Here is a 16911-nt window from a genome sequence, read left to right as displayed (position 1 = left end):
GCCTCTGCCTACCAGCTTGCCCACTGTCAGCCTCTTTGATGTGTGTTTTTTCATTGCTTTTAAAGGAGAAGGTCTAATTGATTGTGATTGTAGCGAATTCACAGCTTTGAATTCTCCATTGAGAAATTGTTTTAATTGATCTACTACGTTTATACGGTGCAGTGACTTTAGTTTGAATTAGCACATTGAAATGGGTCTGGAGCTGTTTTGGTAATGGTTCAATAGAGATTCAGTGCCTTGTTGTATTGATTTATGTGTACTCTTGAGACTTTCAGGGTAGTAATGGAGAAAGCTTGAGAGAAGTTATCTACTCTTTGCATCTGTGCTGTGTTAGCGTCCTTTCTGCTCTGTTTTGGTGTTCTGCTAGCCCTGTTTATAGAATCTGGCCCTCTTTTAGGTGCCTTTCATTTATGAAGCTGTTTGAATCCAGGTCAGGTAATCACTGCAAGTATTGCGGACATCATTGCAAATTATTCCTTCAAGGATATTCTGAGGAAACTGGCACGAGAGAAGCAAACAGGAGTGGCACCACCCTCATATGATGACAATTACATGGGTAAGCTGAATTCTATATGAGTTAACAATATGTTCTAAAAGCATGAGTCTTATATAAACATGAAAACAAGCCCTACATTACTATTGTCCCAATTGTGAGAGGATTTGAACATGTTTTGCCTTAAGCACAACAGCAAATCGGTAGTTTGCTGGTTACTTCAGTGAGATTATTAACATTCTTGAAATGATGTACAGCAATAGGGTTTGAAGGTTGAGATCTTAAATGGCTTGTTAGGGTTCTTATTATTTGATTTTAAATAATTAAAGCAGAAGTACAAAATTTTCCCATTTATGGATTTTTCCATTGCAAGATGATGGATTGAACTTAATGTAATTAAAAGACAATTTCAGTTTTTATTAGATAAATTCAAATTCAGTTCTGTGGTGTTTTGTACAGTACTACACAAATACCCAATTTATTCTCACTGATATTTAAAAGATGCAATTGAAGTAAGCAATAACAAAAGTCAATTTGAAGATATTATGTAATTAATAGAAAAAAGGCTCCTTATCTACTTTTAATTAGTACATATCTCTAAGAATTTTCATGATACTCATGTCTCTGCATGTAAGGCAGGTTTTTCTTCACATAGTTATAGAAAAGATTCAGTGGAATTTGAAAGCTAAGACATGTCCTTGCACTGTTGTCCATAGATCTGAAATTAAAGTCCCTGACACAATCCAAAAGTCTTTTTTACTGTTGCAATAGTAGCTATCTCACAGGTTTACTAAAGCTCCAAGAGGTGCTTTACTGCATCTTTGGCAATCTGTTTTCCATATAAAGCTCAACCAGGACACGCACATTACAGTACAATAATGAAGACCTAAATTGTATTCATAACTATTAGGGCAAAACACCATAGTACCTGCTGTTTTTTTCAGATAAATTAGTAAGTATTAATGATTTAGAAGCTCATTTTTGGAGAGGAGGGATCAATTTCTTATACATTCAGACCTACCATTAATTTAGTCATAATAATGTGATAAACAATTTTCCTTTTTCCACACAGTTTTAGCATACCAATGTTAGAAGACTTGCATTCAGAGAATCCATTGAAAAGACAAATCTGATGGTTCTTGCATATTTTTTGAAAGAAATTGTTTATCAAGTTTTATTGTTGTTTGTTTGGTTTGTTTGTTTTAATCTGTAATTAATTGTTTAAACAGGATACTCAGTGACTGCTGGGGAATTTACTGGGGATTCTGAACAAGGTAAGAACCTATGTACTTGAATGAAAACCATATGGCCATGCACTTACTAAATTCTTCATTTTGGGTCTCTGCACAGGAACATACCTATTATACATTTGAAACACTGGTGAGACTTAAGCTATCTATACTCAGTATTCTCCATTATTTCCTTAGACAGTGTAACATAACAGAATTAAACACAAAAGTCGGAATTCCTTAAGGGATGGCTTTCTTGAGGGGCTGAACAGCTCTGTGGTCCAGACTCACAAAGCCAATAGAGACATAGTACATTTCCACAAGTAAACCCAGTTCTCCAGAACTGCTGCTGCTTAATCCCTCTGAAGTTAAAGTTGCCTGTCCAGCATTATGAAGAGTTCAAAAAATAAATAAAAAATCACACAGTTTTGAGCCAAACACTGTGATGGGTAAAAAGAGGTACAGCCGGTATGGGAAGGCTACATTTTTTGCTTCTTTTTTAGTGCATACTCAAGGTTTTATAATGAGTGATCTTTGAATCAGTATGTCATGTGAATGACTGGCACAAAAATATTGCATAGTTAGCTGAATTGAGATTCATCCTGTGTCATGTTCAGGCCTTCATTAGTACTTCCATTTCCTCTTGACCAAACACATTCAATCAGAGGGGAATATATGATCCCAGTGAGGAACAGAGGAAGGCTAGGTCACTACAAGCAGGTGGCTGAGGTGCTCTGTTATCTGAAGTTCCTGCTGCTGTCTACTGATGTGGATATCCTAATGAGGGAAAGTTTAGACCGTAAGACTGCAGGCTGGGACTTAGCTTTTTCCTTCTTTTTTTTTTTTACTCATTTGTTCTACTAGTTGTTTAAGATTTCACCATTGGGCAAAATTACTCCTAGAAGGCAGCTAGGTCTAATGTTTGGTGTTCTTACTCAGTGGATCCCTCCAACACCACTCACAGAAATTTTCTTGTAATGCAGACTGTGCAGAACTTGTCAAGGATTTACATGGCATCAAGTGAAATAATGGATGAGACAAATTGTTGGAAGGCACAAAGAAAAGAAGTATTTGTAAGAACAGTTCTATTTAGCTTCTGTGCTCTAGTATGCGATGCCATAACTAATTCTGGCTCCATCAATCCACAGCTGTCAGGTAGCAAGCTGAATTGTACCAAGAACTTTATTATACTGTGCTATGCTAAGCAATGCTAAACAGAAAGAGATCCATGGATGGATGTATTCAATAGTCAGAGTGTAACGTTTTGTGCAGGTAAATGCACTGAATGAATGCTATAGTCTTATGAAATAATGGCTTGAAGTGATTTACAGGTCTTTCTGATACAGATGACAAATCAAAATCCTAAGGGCTTTGACATATATATATCAAGGAAGGTTTAAGTGGCAGGGCATACATGTTGCATGCACCACTCAGATTGCATTTATCCTTTCAGAGCTGGTTGCTGGAGTCCCAAGGGGAGCACAGAACTTCGGCTATGTATGTACCTTCATTTTATAATTTTTATAATGAGAACTCCATTAAGCTATTTGTAAGGTTAAACGCTCCATTATATTTTCTGTCTCTTTCATACAAAACTTTCAAACCAGAGAAAACTGCCACTGACTTTCACCCTCAGGCTATCTGGGTGGGTTGAAATGCCTTACTGGTTTGGGTTTTGAATAGTAAGCACTTAGTCCCTTCTGACGTCTGTTTTCAATAGGCAGTCACAATTACAATTACATGCTCTGAGTCTGCCTAGTATCCCTGTACCCACCGTGTTATCAGACCTAAGCTCACTCATAGGTTAGCATATTTTTGTGCAGTGCTGTGTCCATGGTGCAGAGGAGTCCAAGTTCAGATTATTCATACCCAGTGTTTACTTTCAGTGCTGTAAGTGTGTACACTGAAATCCAGATGTAAAGAGCCATGATATGCAGTTAGAAGTGAGGGAGAAAACAATATACATTTGTGGATACAGCTTATAATTTGTAGGAAAAACATTCCACAACTAACCTGACTGGGAAAAGAGATCCCAGCCACAGACACATTCACTAGTTTTGTGGACCCCAAATTCCTTGTGTCTCTGGAACTCATTTTTAAAATTTTTTAGGAAAAAGGTGTGTATGTATATATATATATATGTATGTATATACTTCTTTATGTTTTAAGTTTATGTTTTCATGCCTAGTCACTGATTAGCTGATAGTCTGTGATTTGCTGCTGTTCAGTGTCCAGCAAGGAAGGGAAATACTTTTCCTTATTTTTTTATGGGGAACCTGAGAGTCATGAAATCTTAGCAATTTGTTCAAGATCATACAGGAAAATTGTGGTGAGACAGAAAAATAATTGTTTTTTTCGTGGCCACTTAGACGATCTTTCAGTGTGTGGACCATTCTTTTGCAGTGATGTCATGCTGTAGCATCTGCGTGTGTGCTTGAAACTTTCCTTATTGTTCTGTTACCAGGTCTCAATTATTAATTCTTCTGACTTGACCTTTATCCAGAATTTCACTGGTGAACAGGTAATGTCAAGCAACTATGTGATGAAATATTGTATCTCTAGAGCATGTCGTTTCATTAACATAGTTTCAAGAATACATAAAATATTCTTTTGTATTGATGACCATAAAAACAAAGAGGATTATCAGTAAAAAACCTTTACACTTGATATCAGATATGAAAGCCTATCTGTTGTTCTTTATTTTCAGATGGCGTCTTATTTTGGGTACACAGTTGCAGTATCTGATGTTAACAATGATGGGTAGGTTACCACATATATTTGGCTCCACTGAACACTAATAGAAGCAATGCCTGATACTTATTTATAAATGTAGGTTTTCAGGTGCTTCATACCTCAAAATGCTTTTCTTGGCTCTCTGCTTTTCTAATTTTAATTGTTCACGTAGGCTTATCTTTGTGCAGTCACAGTGGCATGAGTATTTGCAGGCCTAGTTTGGGTGAGTTTATGTTCCCAAATATTTATTGAAAGCAGTGTTTTAGAGGAGTGTCCAGAGTCCTAGAAAAGAGATCTAGGTAGAAAAACAGTGAATAAACAGCACTAGCTACCACTGGGATGAGATAGGTGAAAGTCAGAAGTTAATTCTCCCATTCTCACATACAGGTAAGTCTTCTCATCCATAGCTTCACTTCTCAATTTTAACAGCCTTCCAATGTCATCAGCTCTTCTTTCTTCATTCCAGCACCTGCTGGTTGGCCATCCATTTTTATCACCCAAGGGCCAACAAGTGTCTATGTCCAATAGTTATGGCAGGCATTGTGTGTGTCAGAGGGAGAATGATGCTCCGCTCCCAGGGTCGTGATGCTTGGGGATCATATCCCTAAGATACTTGGGGGTTTCAGGCTCTGTTGAACAAAACTTTCAAGTCATGTGAAGTCTGATTAAATATTTTAGGAGAAGAGGACTTTAGTCAGAGAATATTGATAGTAGCTATCTAGCAAGGACATAAAAATCCCTGAATCTCGCAGCCTTGGAAGTCTGCACAAAGATGAGCCAGGATGATATTTAGAGATGCAGTGTACTCTTCCTTATTGCAAAATGTCTCAGATATGTCTACTTTGTATTTTTTTCTTGTAATCATTTCTTATTAGGTGCTTAAACATAGTGCATTAAATAGTCATTGCTTCTTATTAGTGACTAGTGACCCTTTAAAGACTGAGGAATGCAAGAGAAGAGAAAAGTAACAAGGTGGTAAAGTGTTAATGCAGTTACAAAACAAAAGAACAACAACAAAACAGAAGCTTCAACAGTTTCCATGGTGGGTTCATAGTACTCAAATCTTTCCAAGTTTCTGAGATCAGATTTTGGCATAGTATCACAGCTTTTGAAAATTTCTGGTTTTACGATAAACAGAATCAGAATTAATTTAGTCCTACTGATGTATTACAAATGTGAAAGGGTGGAGAAACATTAATCTAAGGTGTAATAGACACTCATTAGACTTTCAGGGAACTTATTATTTAACTTCTCACTGAACCAAACTATTTCCTGTGCAGGTTATTTCCTGTTAACCATAGGGTTACTTGGCAGGTCTCATATTTTCTGTGTACCTCTAAAACCACTGTTTATGTCAATAATATAATCAAAGTGCTGTTGAGGCCTGTGTGGTCTCCCAGTCTATATCTTAAAAGAAATCTAAAGACTCTTCCTGAGATCCAAACATCCCACAGAAAACAAAACACAAAAAGCTCTACTTGATAAACATGTCTGATTAGATATGTAGTCTGTCTTTGCTGGTTTGCATATATAGTCAATAGAAATATTTATCTGAAAGGAAGAGTGAAAGAGAGGAAAAAAGCAAGAGGGAAATTAACACTTCAGACTTGCTTAGGCATTTTATTCAGATAAAGATAAGGAGGTGGTGATGTCCTTATCAGTATGAGAAACCTGATTAAGTTATTTGCTGAAAAAATTAATACAAGATTATTAGGAATGGTGCTTTACTATAATAAGATTAGGCTTATCTTAGGAAAAAAGCTCTGTAGACCTAGCCCAGCAGTTCTGTGGGTATTCCAAAGTGACTCGTGCAGTTTTATCTGTACCACATCAGGATTGTAGGCAGAACAGGGAAATCGAGGGTATGGTTTGAACTACCCTTTAGTTGCCCATTGCTAATAATAAGAAATCCACAATGAAACATAACAAATCAAGCTTTGCCATCAACTTACAGGCTACATTCCTAGTAAAGAGAGAAAAAGAGAACACTTTCAATTTAGGCTGGAAACAGTCCGGTAAAAATAGTGAAATAAACTGTTTACTGGGTTTTTTATTTGGCCTTTATCAAAGCTTTCCATAGTCATACTTTGACCTCTTGACATTTCCCATATTCCTGCTTTTTATTAGTCTGCAGGATACAAAGGAATGGCACACAGTCTCAGCAGGTGGTCAGCTTTGTGCTTTTTAACGATTTTTTTTTTAATCAGAAGGGAAGTAATACTGACTGGCTACTTTTCTGTGTTGGAGAAAAAATTAATATATCATTTATGTTAACTCTAGCATCTTAGTGCAGTAATGAAATCTAATGAACCAGTTCAAAGTACTGCTGCAAATTGAACTGCATTTCATGGTTTAATATTACTGTCCACGGGCTTTTGCTTTTATTTACTCCTACGGCTTTTTAGAAGCAATCACATCGAACTGAATTTGACTCAGAATTCTCAATTTTGTAAATACAAACTCCTACAATTTAAAAGACCAATTGAAATATCCTCCTTCACCAACAAAAATGCATAATACTAATCACATAGGTACTTAGAACCCAACAAGTGCACACCCCTCCCATGCCCCCTTCACTGCTTGTTACCTAAATAATCAAATTGTAGAAGCTGGGAGGCAAAACTGAGTATAAAGTATGGTAAACAGCAATTGTTTGCTTATTTTACCCACTTGAAGAGGAACCAGAAAAAGGTAAATGAGGATCAGAGAGAGTTGGGTAGCTAACAAATCCTTCCTTTCTAGCTATAGTACACTGCTGTGACAGCACAAAATCCCCAAACTCTAAACCCTAACTTCTAGATTTGCCTAAGGGAGAGCTCCCTCTTGCAGAGGACTTGCTGAAGCAGTGTGCTTTAACCTACAGAGCTCAGCTCTGAAAGAGAAGGGGAAAAATTTCAGAGGGTGAGGAAAGGAAGGCCTTGGTGGGGGCTGTATATGTGAAGACCTGGAGGGAAGGCAAACTAAGTGCTGTGAGTGTTCCAGGTGGCTCTGCTGCCCGTAACCAGTTTAGAAATAGGTCAGTGTATTAGATGACTGCCTTTCTTCCACCTGTTCCTCAGCACATCAGAAGATGAGCCATCTTAGCTACTGGATTCTGGTCCCTGTTCCCTGGACTGTTGATGCATTTTACACAGTTATTGTCATTTATTTTAGCAAAGTTGAAATTTTACGAGAAAAATAACCCAGCACTGTGCACTTCTAGCTGAGATGCTATGCTCCCTGTTGAACAAGCTCCAGTTCCTGTCTGCTTGCTTTCTGTCTCACCTGGTCAATCTTGTGTTCTAGGTTAAGCTTCTGCTTAGAGAATTTTAGTACACGATAGATAGTCTGCCTCTCTCTTTTCACCATTTTAGGCACTCTAATTGCTCTATGGACCAGGGTTTTAAAGGTATCTGGGTATCTCTTTAATTTACATCAATATACTGGGAGCTTTCTGACTCTCAGTGATTTGGTTCCTTATCACCTCTAAAGATATCTTCCTTCAGTCTTAAAATTGCTCATTTGTGAAACATTCAAGGGAGCCAAGCTCATCTTTTATTTCATGGTTTCTACAGCACTTAACTCTATGGGGTCCCAATGTACTAGGAGTATCTGGACTGTGAGGTACTAAAATAGTAATTAATGATAGTGCTACTGTGTAATGCTTTTAGTACATGGCATATGTAAAATAACTTTTTTTTAAAAGAGCATTCATAATTTGTTTTCGTTGTTGCTTTTGTTTCATGGCAACCATTTCAGCTGATATTCTGTCCTAACCACAAACAACTTCCATTAGTAGAGGAGAGCTTTTGATGTTTAGTGTGAAAGGAAAATCCCACCTTTTATATCAAGTCAGCATCTGCTTCCTTCCTTTTTTAGTTATTTATGCCACAGGGTATAATCTAACATAAAAAATAGGACAGCTATAGCAAACTGACCTGACATTTGGAATTACACTTTCCTTTATGGAAACATACTATAAAACTTCGTAGAAAATTAACAGTCCTAGAAGTATTTTGTCACAACTTACAGAATGTGTAAGTTCTACAAGGTAATTAATTTTTTTTTCTAGATGACATATTCTGTGCTAAATTCTATGCTATATATCTTAGAATCATAATATGTATCTATGGTAAAATAGTAACTGAGGTACTGCTGAATCATACAGATTTTTTTTCTATAAGGATTGGGAAAAACAATGTAGTGCAATTTTACTATTTGGTTTGCTAATAGATAAACCCCCATATTGGAAATAAGATGAATTGAGAATAGAAAGTTTTCTATGAGTTTTCCAAAGTTTTAAAAAACCTTCACATTAGAGCAAGAGAATATGTTTTCCAAATTAAATATTGTGGGATCAAGTAGTCCTAGTTATTTGCAGTAACAGACTTATTTAATACAGATGATCAATGTCTACTGAATATAATGCACATTATTTTATTACATGGCCTTGAGCAACCTTCAGCAGTTAATCTGATACTATCGTTTCATATCTCAGAATAATCCATTAAGAATACTTCTGCTTGTTATGAGTCTGTCAATCACACTTGTTTTTATTCTTCACAGTTTATAAAAGGGTCTTTTTATTCCCTCTAAATAAATGTTGGTAACATGTTTTGAAACATGACTATTTAGAACAGCAACATGCAAAATATGCATTGATTAGTCTGTGTTCTTTTACTGATTCACCTTGGAGTACCGTAATGGACAGAAAGTCTTTTCCCTCTAAGCATCTTATTTTTGTGATTTGATTATGTCCTTTCTCTTTAATACTCCGTACAGAAAATTATATGAGCACTGCACCTACCTGTGTACCTAATACTGAACAGAAGTGTTTTCAGAAATAGAGCTTTGGCTTTGTCTCCCAGCTTCTATTTGAAGAAGTGATGAGGCATTCTCTATTAATTGATGCTCTACTTGTGTTTCATGTATGTTACTCAAAAATCTACTGTAAAGTGGCAGGGTTTTTTTTCTTTTGGTCTCTTACTGATGTAGAAGTTGCAAAAACTAGAATTTATACTAAAATTTGTCTCTTGCTAGAACTGTTAGCAGAACAGATCTAGAGAATTTGTTCTAGTAACATAGATTCCCTCTTAGTTAGATTCCTGACTTCAGCATCATTAATTGCAAAGTGTAAGTTTCAGTGTCTATTGTGGGCATAAACTGAAGTGCAAGAAATTCCATTTAAACGTAGAAAGAAACATTTTTGCTGTGATGATGATCAGACACTGGAAGTAGTTGCCCAGAGAGGTTGTGGAGTCTCCATGTGTGAAGATAGTCCAAACTGAACTGGGTATAGCTATGGACAGCCTTCCCTAATTGACCGTGCTTTGACCAAGTGTTTGGGCTAGGACTCCAGAAGTGCCTTCTTACCTCAGTTAGTCTGACTGTATAATAATTATCAGCTTCCTGTTTAGAAAATGTATAAACTGTGTTGTTTACACTCAGTCTCTCAGTGACACTGGTTTTTGTTTGACTGTTCCAGTTTAGATGATATCTTAGTTGGTGCCCCTCTTTTTATGGAACGAGAATTTGAGAGCAAGCCTAAAGAAGTTGGGCAAGTTTATCTGTACCTGCAAGAAAGTGCATTCCTCTTCCAAGATGCACAAATTCTGACAGGCACTGAAGTGTTTGGTAGATTTGGCAGTGCAATCACACACCTCGGAGATCTCAATCAAGACGGATATAATGGTAATTTGTATGTAATGTATTACATCTCTGTTTAACATTCAAATTAAAAATGCCTAAACAGCAAATATCAAGTGTCTGTGCAGTGCTGGGAAAGGCTTTTTAACAGGTAACCATCTTTGAAATTCATGAGAATTTACACTAATGCTAATGAAACTGATGTTGAGACCCAAATCATGAAAAACTGACCGATAAGTCATATAGACTACAGTGTGATTTTTTTACTAAATATTAGTATGTTTAGTTGAATAAAAATATCTTTGCTTTATAACTATAATAACATTTCATTACTTAGTTAAGATGTTTAATTTTTTTGAAAGCAGAATTCTCTCCTCAAATGCTTGGAAGAATTTGATAATTGAATGAGGCCTGAGTACATGGAGTATTTTGTCAGCAATGAAAGAATTGAGCAAGTACAGAAGTACTATTTTGGAATCAGCCTTCCACTGGTACTTAAGTACTAAAAGACACAGGTGCATAATGGGTTCTTTCTCAAATGCTTATAGCACATGCACACAACAAAATGTTCATGTAAGTTAACTGGCAGCCTACATTCAAGAAAACAGTACAACTAACTGCTTGATTACCTGAGATAGCTAGAATACCTTGAGCACCTTGAGCTCCTTGACATGGTCAGTGGCACCGTGGTTTTCCCTACATGCATTTCCTTACTTCTTATTTCCAGGATGTTAGGGATCTTCAAAGCAGGTACCTCTGCATCTAAAACACCTGTGTTTTAGATGCAGGTATCTCTACATCTAAAACTTTCTCCTGGAGGAGCTGTTTTGCACAGTAGCCTTTAGAATAGTTGTCCCACTGAGTGGACTTTGCTCCTCCTTAACTTGAGGGCTGTTTTTCACAATGTTCTAGCCACTAGATTCTAGGGCAGTGTCCTCATTGTGTGGCTGCTGTGCAAGGGATCAGTCATGTCAGGAGTCATAGAATTGCATTGGGGTTCTGAGTGCACAAAGTATGAATACCATCCTGTGAGTAGAAGCTATTGGATTGTGACTGTTGAGAGTACCCTCACTGGCTTGTCCTGGCATCCCACCATAGAGTTCAGCACAACTGAACATCATGGTGGAGAATTCCTGTTTCCTACCAGTGAGCAACAGCAGATACCCTCAGCTACTCTGGGCAGGCAGTATTTGTCTCCCTTCTCTCCAGAATTCAGATGAGGCAGGCAGGAGACATTTCTGCTTTTGTCTGTCACTGTAGAAAGACTAAGGATACTCTAGAGCCAAAGTCTTCTGCGTCGTAACTGAATATGAGCTTTGGTGCACGTCTGCCTTTAGAGTGAAGCTACAGAGTCCAGGTGCTCAATTCAAGAGTAATAAAGAAGTCCAGCACCAGCTCCTAGATCAGAACCCAAAAATGAGAGCTATAGATACATACCCTCTGTTGTTTCCTATTGGCTAGCTCAGCTAGTACAGCTGTTGAATCTCAATCTAGACATGACTGTCTCCACATCCCATGCACAGAAACGAAGAAGAGCGCTGTAAGTTCTGCTTCTTGGATATGGCACCTCATTTTTAAGGATTGAAGTGTTTAATTCCATAGTGCATAAGACCTCCTGCGAAATTCCTGACTTGGTAATGTTCCTATTTCTCAATAAGATGATGAATTGGTATAGATGAAAACATGATATTCCACTGTTCTCCTTTGCATTCTAAAGTGTTAGATGTTTGAGGGGTTGAAGTTTTTTGTCTATGTAGAATATGTTATCTGGAAAAAGAAAATTAGTTTTACCTAACAGCTGCTCCTTATTATCTAGGTGATAGAGGAAATCAAGGAAAATTTGTGGCTGTTTAAAAATATGAAAGTAGAAGCAGGCATTCCTTAGATCTTGGTTTATTAAAGCTAATTAACTGCCTTGGAAATATGTAGAGGAATTCAATGTGGACTGGCTATTTAGTATAATTCAATAACCTCTTCATAGGATTATTTTATAAGCTTTTGTCATGAAAGTTTGACACAGAAAAGACACTGCAAACATCTTGTATATTTGCCTTTAAACTGGAATACATTGAGAAGTAAAGAATGTTGACGTTCTTGCATGTTTGTAGCAGAAGCCATTTGTGTCTGTTTTCCTGCAGGGAATTAATTTATAATTGTGTCCGTTCTTTTTATTTATTTATTTATTTTTCACTGCAGACATTGCTATTGGTGCACCATTTGCAGGAGAAGACAGACGAGGGAAAGTGCTCATTTACAATGGATACAGTAATGGGTTAAACCCTACCCCTTCCCAGGTTCTCAATGGAGCCTGGGCCTCACAGTCCATGCCTTCGGGATTTGGCTTCACTCTAAGAGGAGACTCAGATGTAGACAAGAATGATTACCCAGGTAAGATTTTTGCTTTAGAAAGGGAATTTCATACTTCCATTCTCTGGTAAATGCATCTTGCCTAAACTGCTCCTTTCGGAAGGCAGAGGTCAGAATAAAGGATAGACATTTCTGGGCAGTTCTGGTTTGCTTTCCCGAGGGTTAAAATCAGACAAAACAAATACTCCCTTTCCTGTCAAAAGACATGATCAGAAAGTCAAGAAAGGGCTTAAATAGTTGTATTAACATAAAGCATGTGAAGTTTACAATAAAAAGCTTAACCCTTTCCCCCCACTTCCAAAAATTGAATGGTCTCAGCTTATTGAACTTGTAAGGTCTCCTTCATCCTGGCGTTCTTTCTTAATTAAAAACATGTTGCATTGTAGAAGAAGGGATTGATCTGGTTGTGTTGCTAAGTTGTTTTTTGCTGACCAAAGAGACACTGAGCTATATATAGTTAATGGCTTTGATTGCATTACAGAAAAGCAGAGAGAATGCAAATTGCTTAAAGCAGCTATTTTATTTGAGCCTTTTCATCCCTTTAATGTTTTCATTTTGCTATATGGACTCTTCCTTTTTAGGTTAGCTTTGATTCTTCCTAATGAGTTTACCTGACATATATTTACATTTATCAAGTTTGTAACATTAGTTAAGTTTCTCAGTGAAATGTTTATTTTTTAAAGAAAATTTTTCCTACCATCTAAGTAGCCTGAATGTAAGTGTACTTGTATGTACTCTCTCTCTGAAAGCAAATCTGTTCTGTTTCTTTTCATCACAATTCAGAAGCCTTAGCAAGGGTGTGCAGTAAAACGTCATATTTTGTAATTGTGAAGGGTTCATCCACAGTAAAATGCTAACAGTCTGTGCTTCCCTGACTTACTATGAAATCACTCTTGTTAGCCTGGGTTATTTCAAGGCTAGAGTTCTTAAAAGTTGTATTATTTCAAAGTGAAAATTGTAATTTTTCAAAGGGACAAAAATAAGATCTTACACCTTTTTGTGATGGATTGTAAAAACCTTGAAAGAGGTGTCTTTCAAAAAGCAGAAGGGAATTTTTGGGAAGGGGTGTTTACAATAGAAATTGCAGTTTTACAAACAGAAAAGCTGTAATACAGTGAGGCTATCATGAGACAAAAGTAAGAGGATTTTTGGCACTTGAGAGAAGAAAGGGCTTTTAGACACTGTTCTGACTTTTTGTTTGCATATTGTTGATGTTGCTATTAATAGTCTTTCATTGTCCCTGACTAATGAGGTTCTCTTGGACAGCCGAGCTCTTTATTAAGGTTTCAGCATTTAAACATTTGCTAAGGCACTAACAAGGCCCCCAGCAAAACCAAAGAAAACAGGATATTGCATTCCTGACATTTCTAAGATTGAAAAGATAGAGGGAAGGGAGAGATTCTTTAACTCATATAGAGAAGAAAGAAGAGTGGAAGTCTCACTGATGTATTAGCATACTTTATGTGGAGCATCTTTTAAGCTAATTTGTGGAAAGTTTGGGTGATGAGTGTCGGTCTTTCTAAATGTGTACTGAGGAATTGTACTGTAATTGTAAGTTCTCTGCTTGCCATTGTGGCCTCCACCATGCATCTTACTTGCAGAATTTCACATTGTGTTATCAGCTCCCTATGCGTTAGATATTTTATTACAGGAATTACCTAATTTAAAAAAAACAAAACAAAAGAAACACCACCCTGAGTTTACTGTAACTAGCTTTTCCCTCCATCCCTCAGTTGAATATCTGAATGAGCAGTCCACAATACTGGTGAAAATCTCTCTGAAAATGAGAAGGAAAACCCCTTACTATCAGTAAACCACCTCTTCCTTAATTCATGAAGATTTGGAGCACCAAAACAGAGCTGTAAAAATACTGCAAACATGGCATGGTGCTAGCACAAAAATAGAGTGCCTTCCTATGGGAAAAAGGGGGAAAAAAAAGAAAGGAAATAATACAGGGAAATGCGAGCCTAGGACAAACACACTGGGCAATGAAGTAAGTAATCCTTCTTGTGTCAAAGAGCTTTTCTTCTTCACCTCCTGACGGAAATGCTGAAGGGCAGCCCTTGTAAAAGGAGGAAACAAGGTACTGAAGTTGGAAGGATTAGGAAGGAAGTTTTATTTTAGAGAAACGGAGACTTGCTGACTATAGAAGGTCTAGAAAAGTAGCCTTTAATTCCATGCTTCCCAAACTACTGTTTGTGCCTGTGATTCAAAGACGGTTGTGAAAGATTAGGAAAAAAATCACAAAAAATTTAATTTAAGCTTTCTAATGTGTATTTTCTAAAAGCAACCATTTTATAAAAAGAAAAATGTAATAAAAGACTTACCACTCTCACAAGTTCTGTTCGCAGAAGTTCTGGACTGGGAGGTGAGAGACAGGTGCTGGTAATGTCTGGCTGCAGGTATAAACATATATTGCCACTGTCTAAGGTGAGATTCTCCAAGCGTGTAGCTCTTCCATGGCTAGAGTTCAAGTGTTCAGGACTGACCTGTATAACTGTGTTTGTATAGCTTACTCAAGCCCTTGTGCCTGACATTGTTCATGAGGCAGGCATATCCATGCTAGGAAATGGGAGGCTGAGACATGGGAGTTACTCTGCTATTTCATTTCTAATGCACTGTTTAGCATTTTCAGAGCTTTTAGAGGTTCAGACCTCCTTTAAATCAGACCATGTATTAATGTTTTTGGAGCAGGTCACTGACCCAGAGGGCAGAAGATACCACCTGTTTGTATGGCTTCTTATCACAGACCACTGAGCTTCATCCTGGGATCACTGTACTGACCCCAGGAACCAGTGCTCTTTGATTACAAGTTGGGTAATACAAAAACATGAGGGTGAATCACGATGAAATTTTTCTCCCACTGGAAAAAGGTTAAATCCTGTCTTGTCTGGGAGTTCAGTTCAGGCTGAGATCCGTGTATTAGCCTTCTGGAGAAGAGCAGCTGTTTGGCACAAGAAGTAATATCTTCCTCTCTTCATCCAAATGCCAGTATAAGCTGAGGAACAGAGAAAGAAATAGGGAGTAGGTGAAGACTCCCTAGTACATAGCGGTGTTCAAATCCCTCAGCTTTCCTGTGGATGGAGTGATTTCTCCTTTCTCCTCTTCCTGCAGCTCCTGGCCACCAAAGGGAGAGAGTCTCCCTCACCCCCCAATTTCTGGTCTTCTTTAGGAAAGGCAGAGAAAGAGTCTCTTGTACCCCATGACCCCAGTTGTATAATAAATTTGGGAAAAAACTGATCACGGGCAGGTTTAATGGTGTAGTAGCAGAGCAGACAAAGAAGAACATAATACAGCCACACTGATACAGATGAAAGATCTGTCTAGCATCACAGCATGTTTCCAACAATGGCCAATAGTAGATATCCTGGGAATTGTACAGTTGTGATATTTCCCAGAATATTCACCCAGCACTAACCAACCGGAGTAACAAGGCAGCCCTGAGTCAGAGATGGCACCTCCAAAATTAGTATCCTTTGACAGACTTTTCTTGAATGAATTTGACCAATCAGCTGTAGAACCCATGCAGACTTTTGGCACGCACAGCATTTGTCAAGGGACCCCACAGCCCAGCTGAATGTTCTGTGAAGAAGTAATTCTCACTGTGTCCTATTCAAATCTTGAACATTCCATTGGACAGTTTCTTTGGAGATGCCCTAGTTCTTGTACTGAAGAGACAGTGAACAATCCTGCAGTCCGCTGCTATTTTACAGACTTCTGACGTATTTCCTCCCTCAGCCATGTGTTTTAGCAATCAGGTGGAAGGAGCTCTAATATATTTAATTGTTCTTTGTGCAGTGGAGAACGGCATACCAGTTCTGCTGTACCAAATGATCGTTCAGTCTTGTCACCACCACTGCCTCGTCTCCTCTTCTTCATATATTTTTATGTAAAGAGCAGTTAGTAATTTATGACTTGTGTCTGGGTAGAGTATTGCTTCTAATGAAGATTTTACCATTGACCTGGGTTTTATATTTAACCAACATAAAAAAAGAGCTGTATCTTCTCTACTGAGAAGAAAGTCAGAATTAGTACTTGAAAAAACAATAATCCCAAATGTTTTTCATTGCTATCAGTAATTATGTTTGTGCAAGAAAATAAAGTGAGCCAGGAGCTGTGGTCTGGCCTTGAGGCTGCATGGCACAGCCCAGCTCACTATCATCAGATGAAACCACTGAAACAGGATGACTGTACCCAAACTGCCTTTTGTGAAAGGTCTTTGGCCCAGGCGATTCCCCAGACTTTTCCCATCTGGGAGAGTACTAACTTGCACACGCTAAAATCACAGATAATCTGTGCTAACAATACAAAAATACGGACAATGCTAACACAGTGCTCAAGCTCATGCCCTGCCTTTATTGCACAAGCACAGGATACAGACAGCTGAATAACTTAACTAGTCAACATCATACCTAAAAATGGAACTTTCTCTGGTAGGGTCAGCATGCAGACAGAACTTCTTTT

At 37.7% G+C, this 16911-nt stretch overlaps 1 protein-coding gene across 1 annotated transcript in view; it reads left to right on the top strand.

Annotated features, from left to right (window-relative positions):
* The window catches only part of ITGA8 (integrin subunit alpha 8), a 113214-nt gene that overhangs the window by 17267 nt on the left and 79036 nt on the right, over positions 1 to 16911 (top strand). The window contains exons 7-13 of the mRNA XM_039569095.1: positions 431 to 556; positions 1723 to 1767; positions 3176 to 3219; positions 4187 to 4243; positions 4430 to 4482; positions 9920 to 10125; positions 12277 to 12468. Coding sequence (XP_039425029.1) covers positions 431 to 556; positions 1723 to 1767; positions 3176 to 3219; positions 4187 to 4243; positions 4430 to 4482; positions 9920 to 10125; positions 12277 to 12468 — 723 coding nt within the window. The remainder of the gene's footprint in view (positions 1 to 430; positions 557 to 1722; positions 1768 to 3175; positions 3220 to 4186; positions 4244 to 4429; positions 4483 to 9919; positions 10126 to 12276; positions 12469 to 16911) is intronic.

The sequence above is a fragment of the Corvus cornix genome, chromosome 2, assembly GCF_000738735.6.
Source record: "Corvus cornix cornix isolate S_Up_H32 chromosome 2, ASM73873v5, whole genome shotgun sequence".
NCBI classification, from domain to species: domain Eukaryota; kingdom Metazoa; phylum Chordata; class Aves; order Passeriformes; family Corvidae; genus Corvus; species Corvus cornix.
The sequence above is the reverse complement of the archived record's forward strand: the minus strand, read 5'-3'. Positions and strand labels throughout refer to the sequence as shown.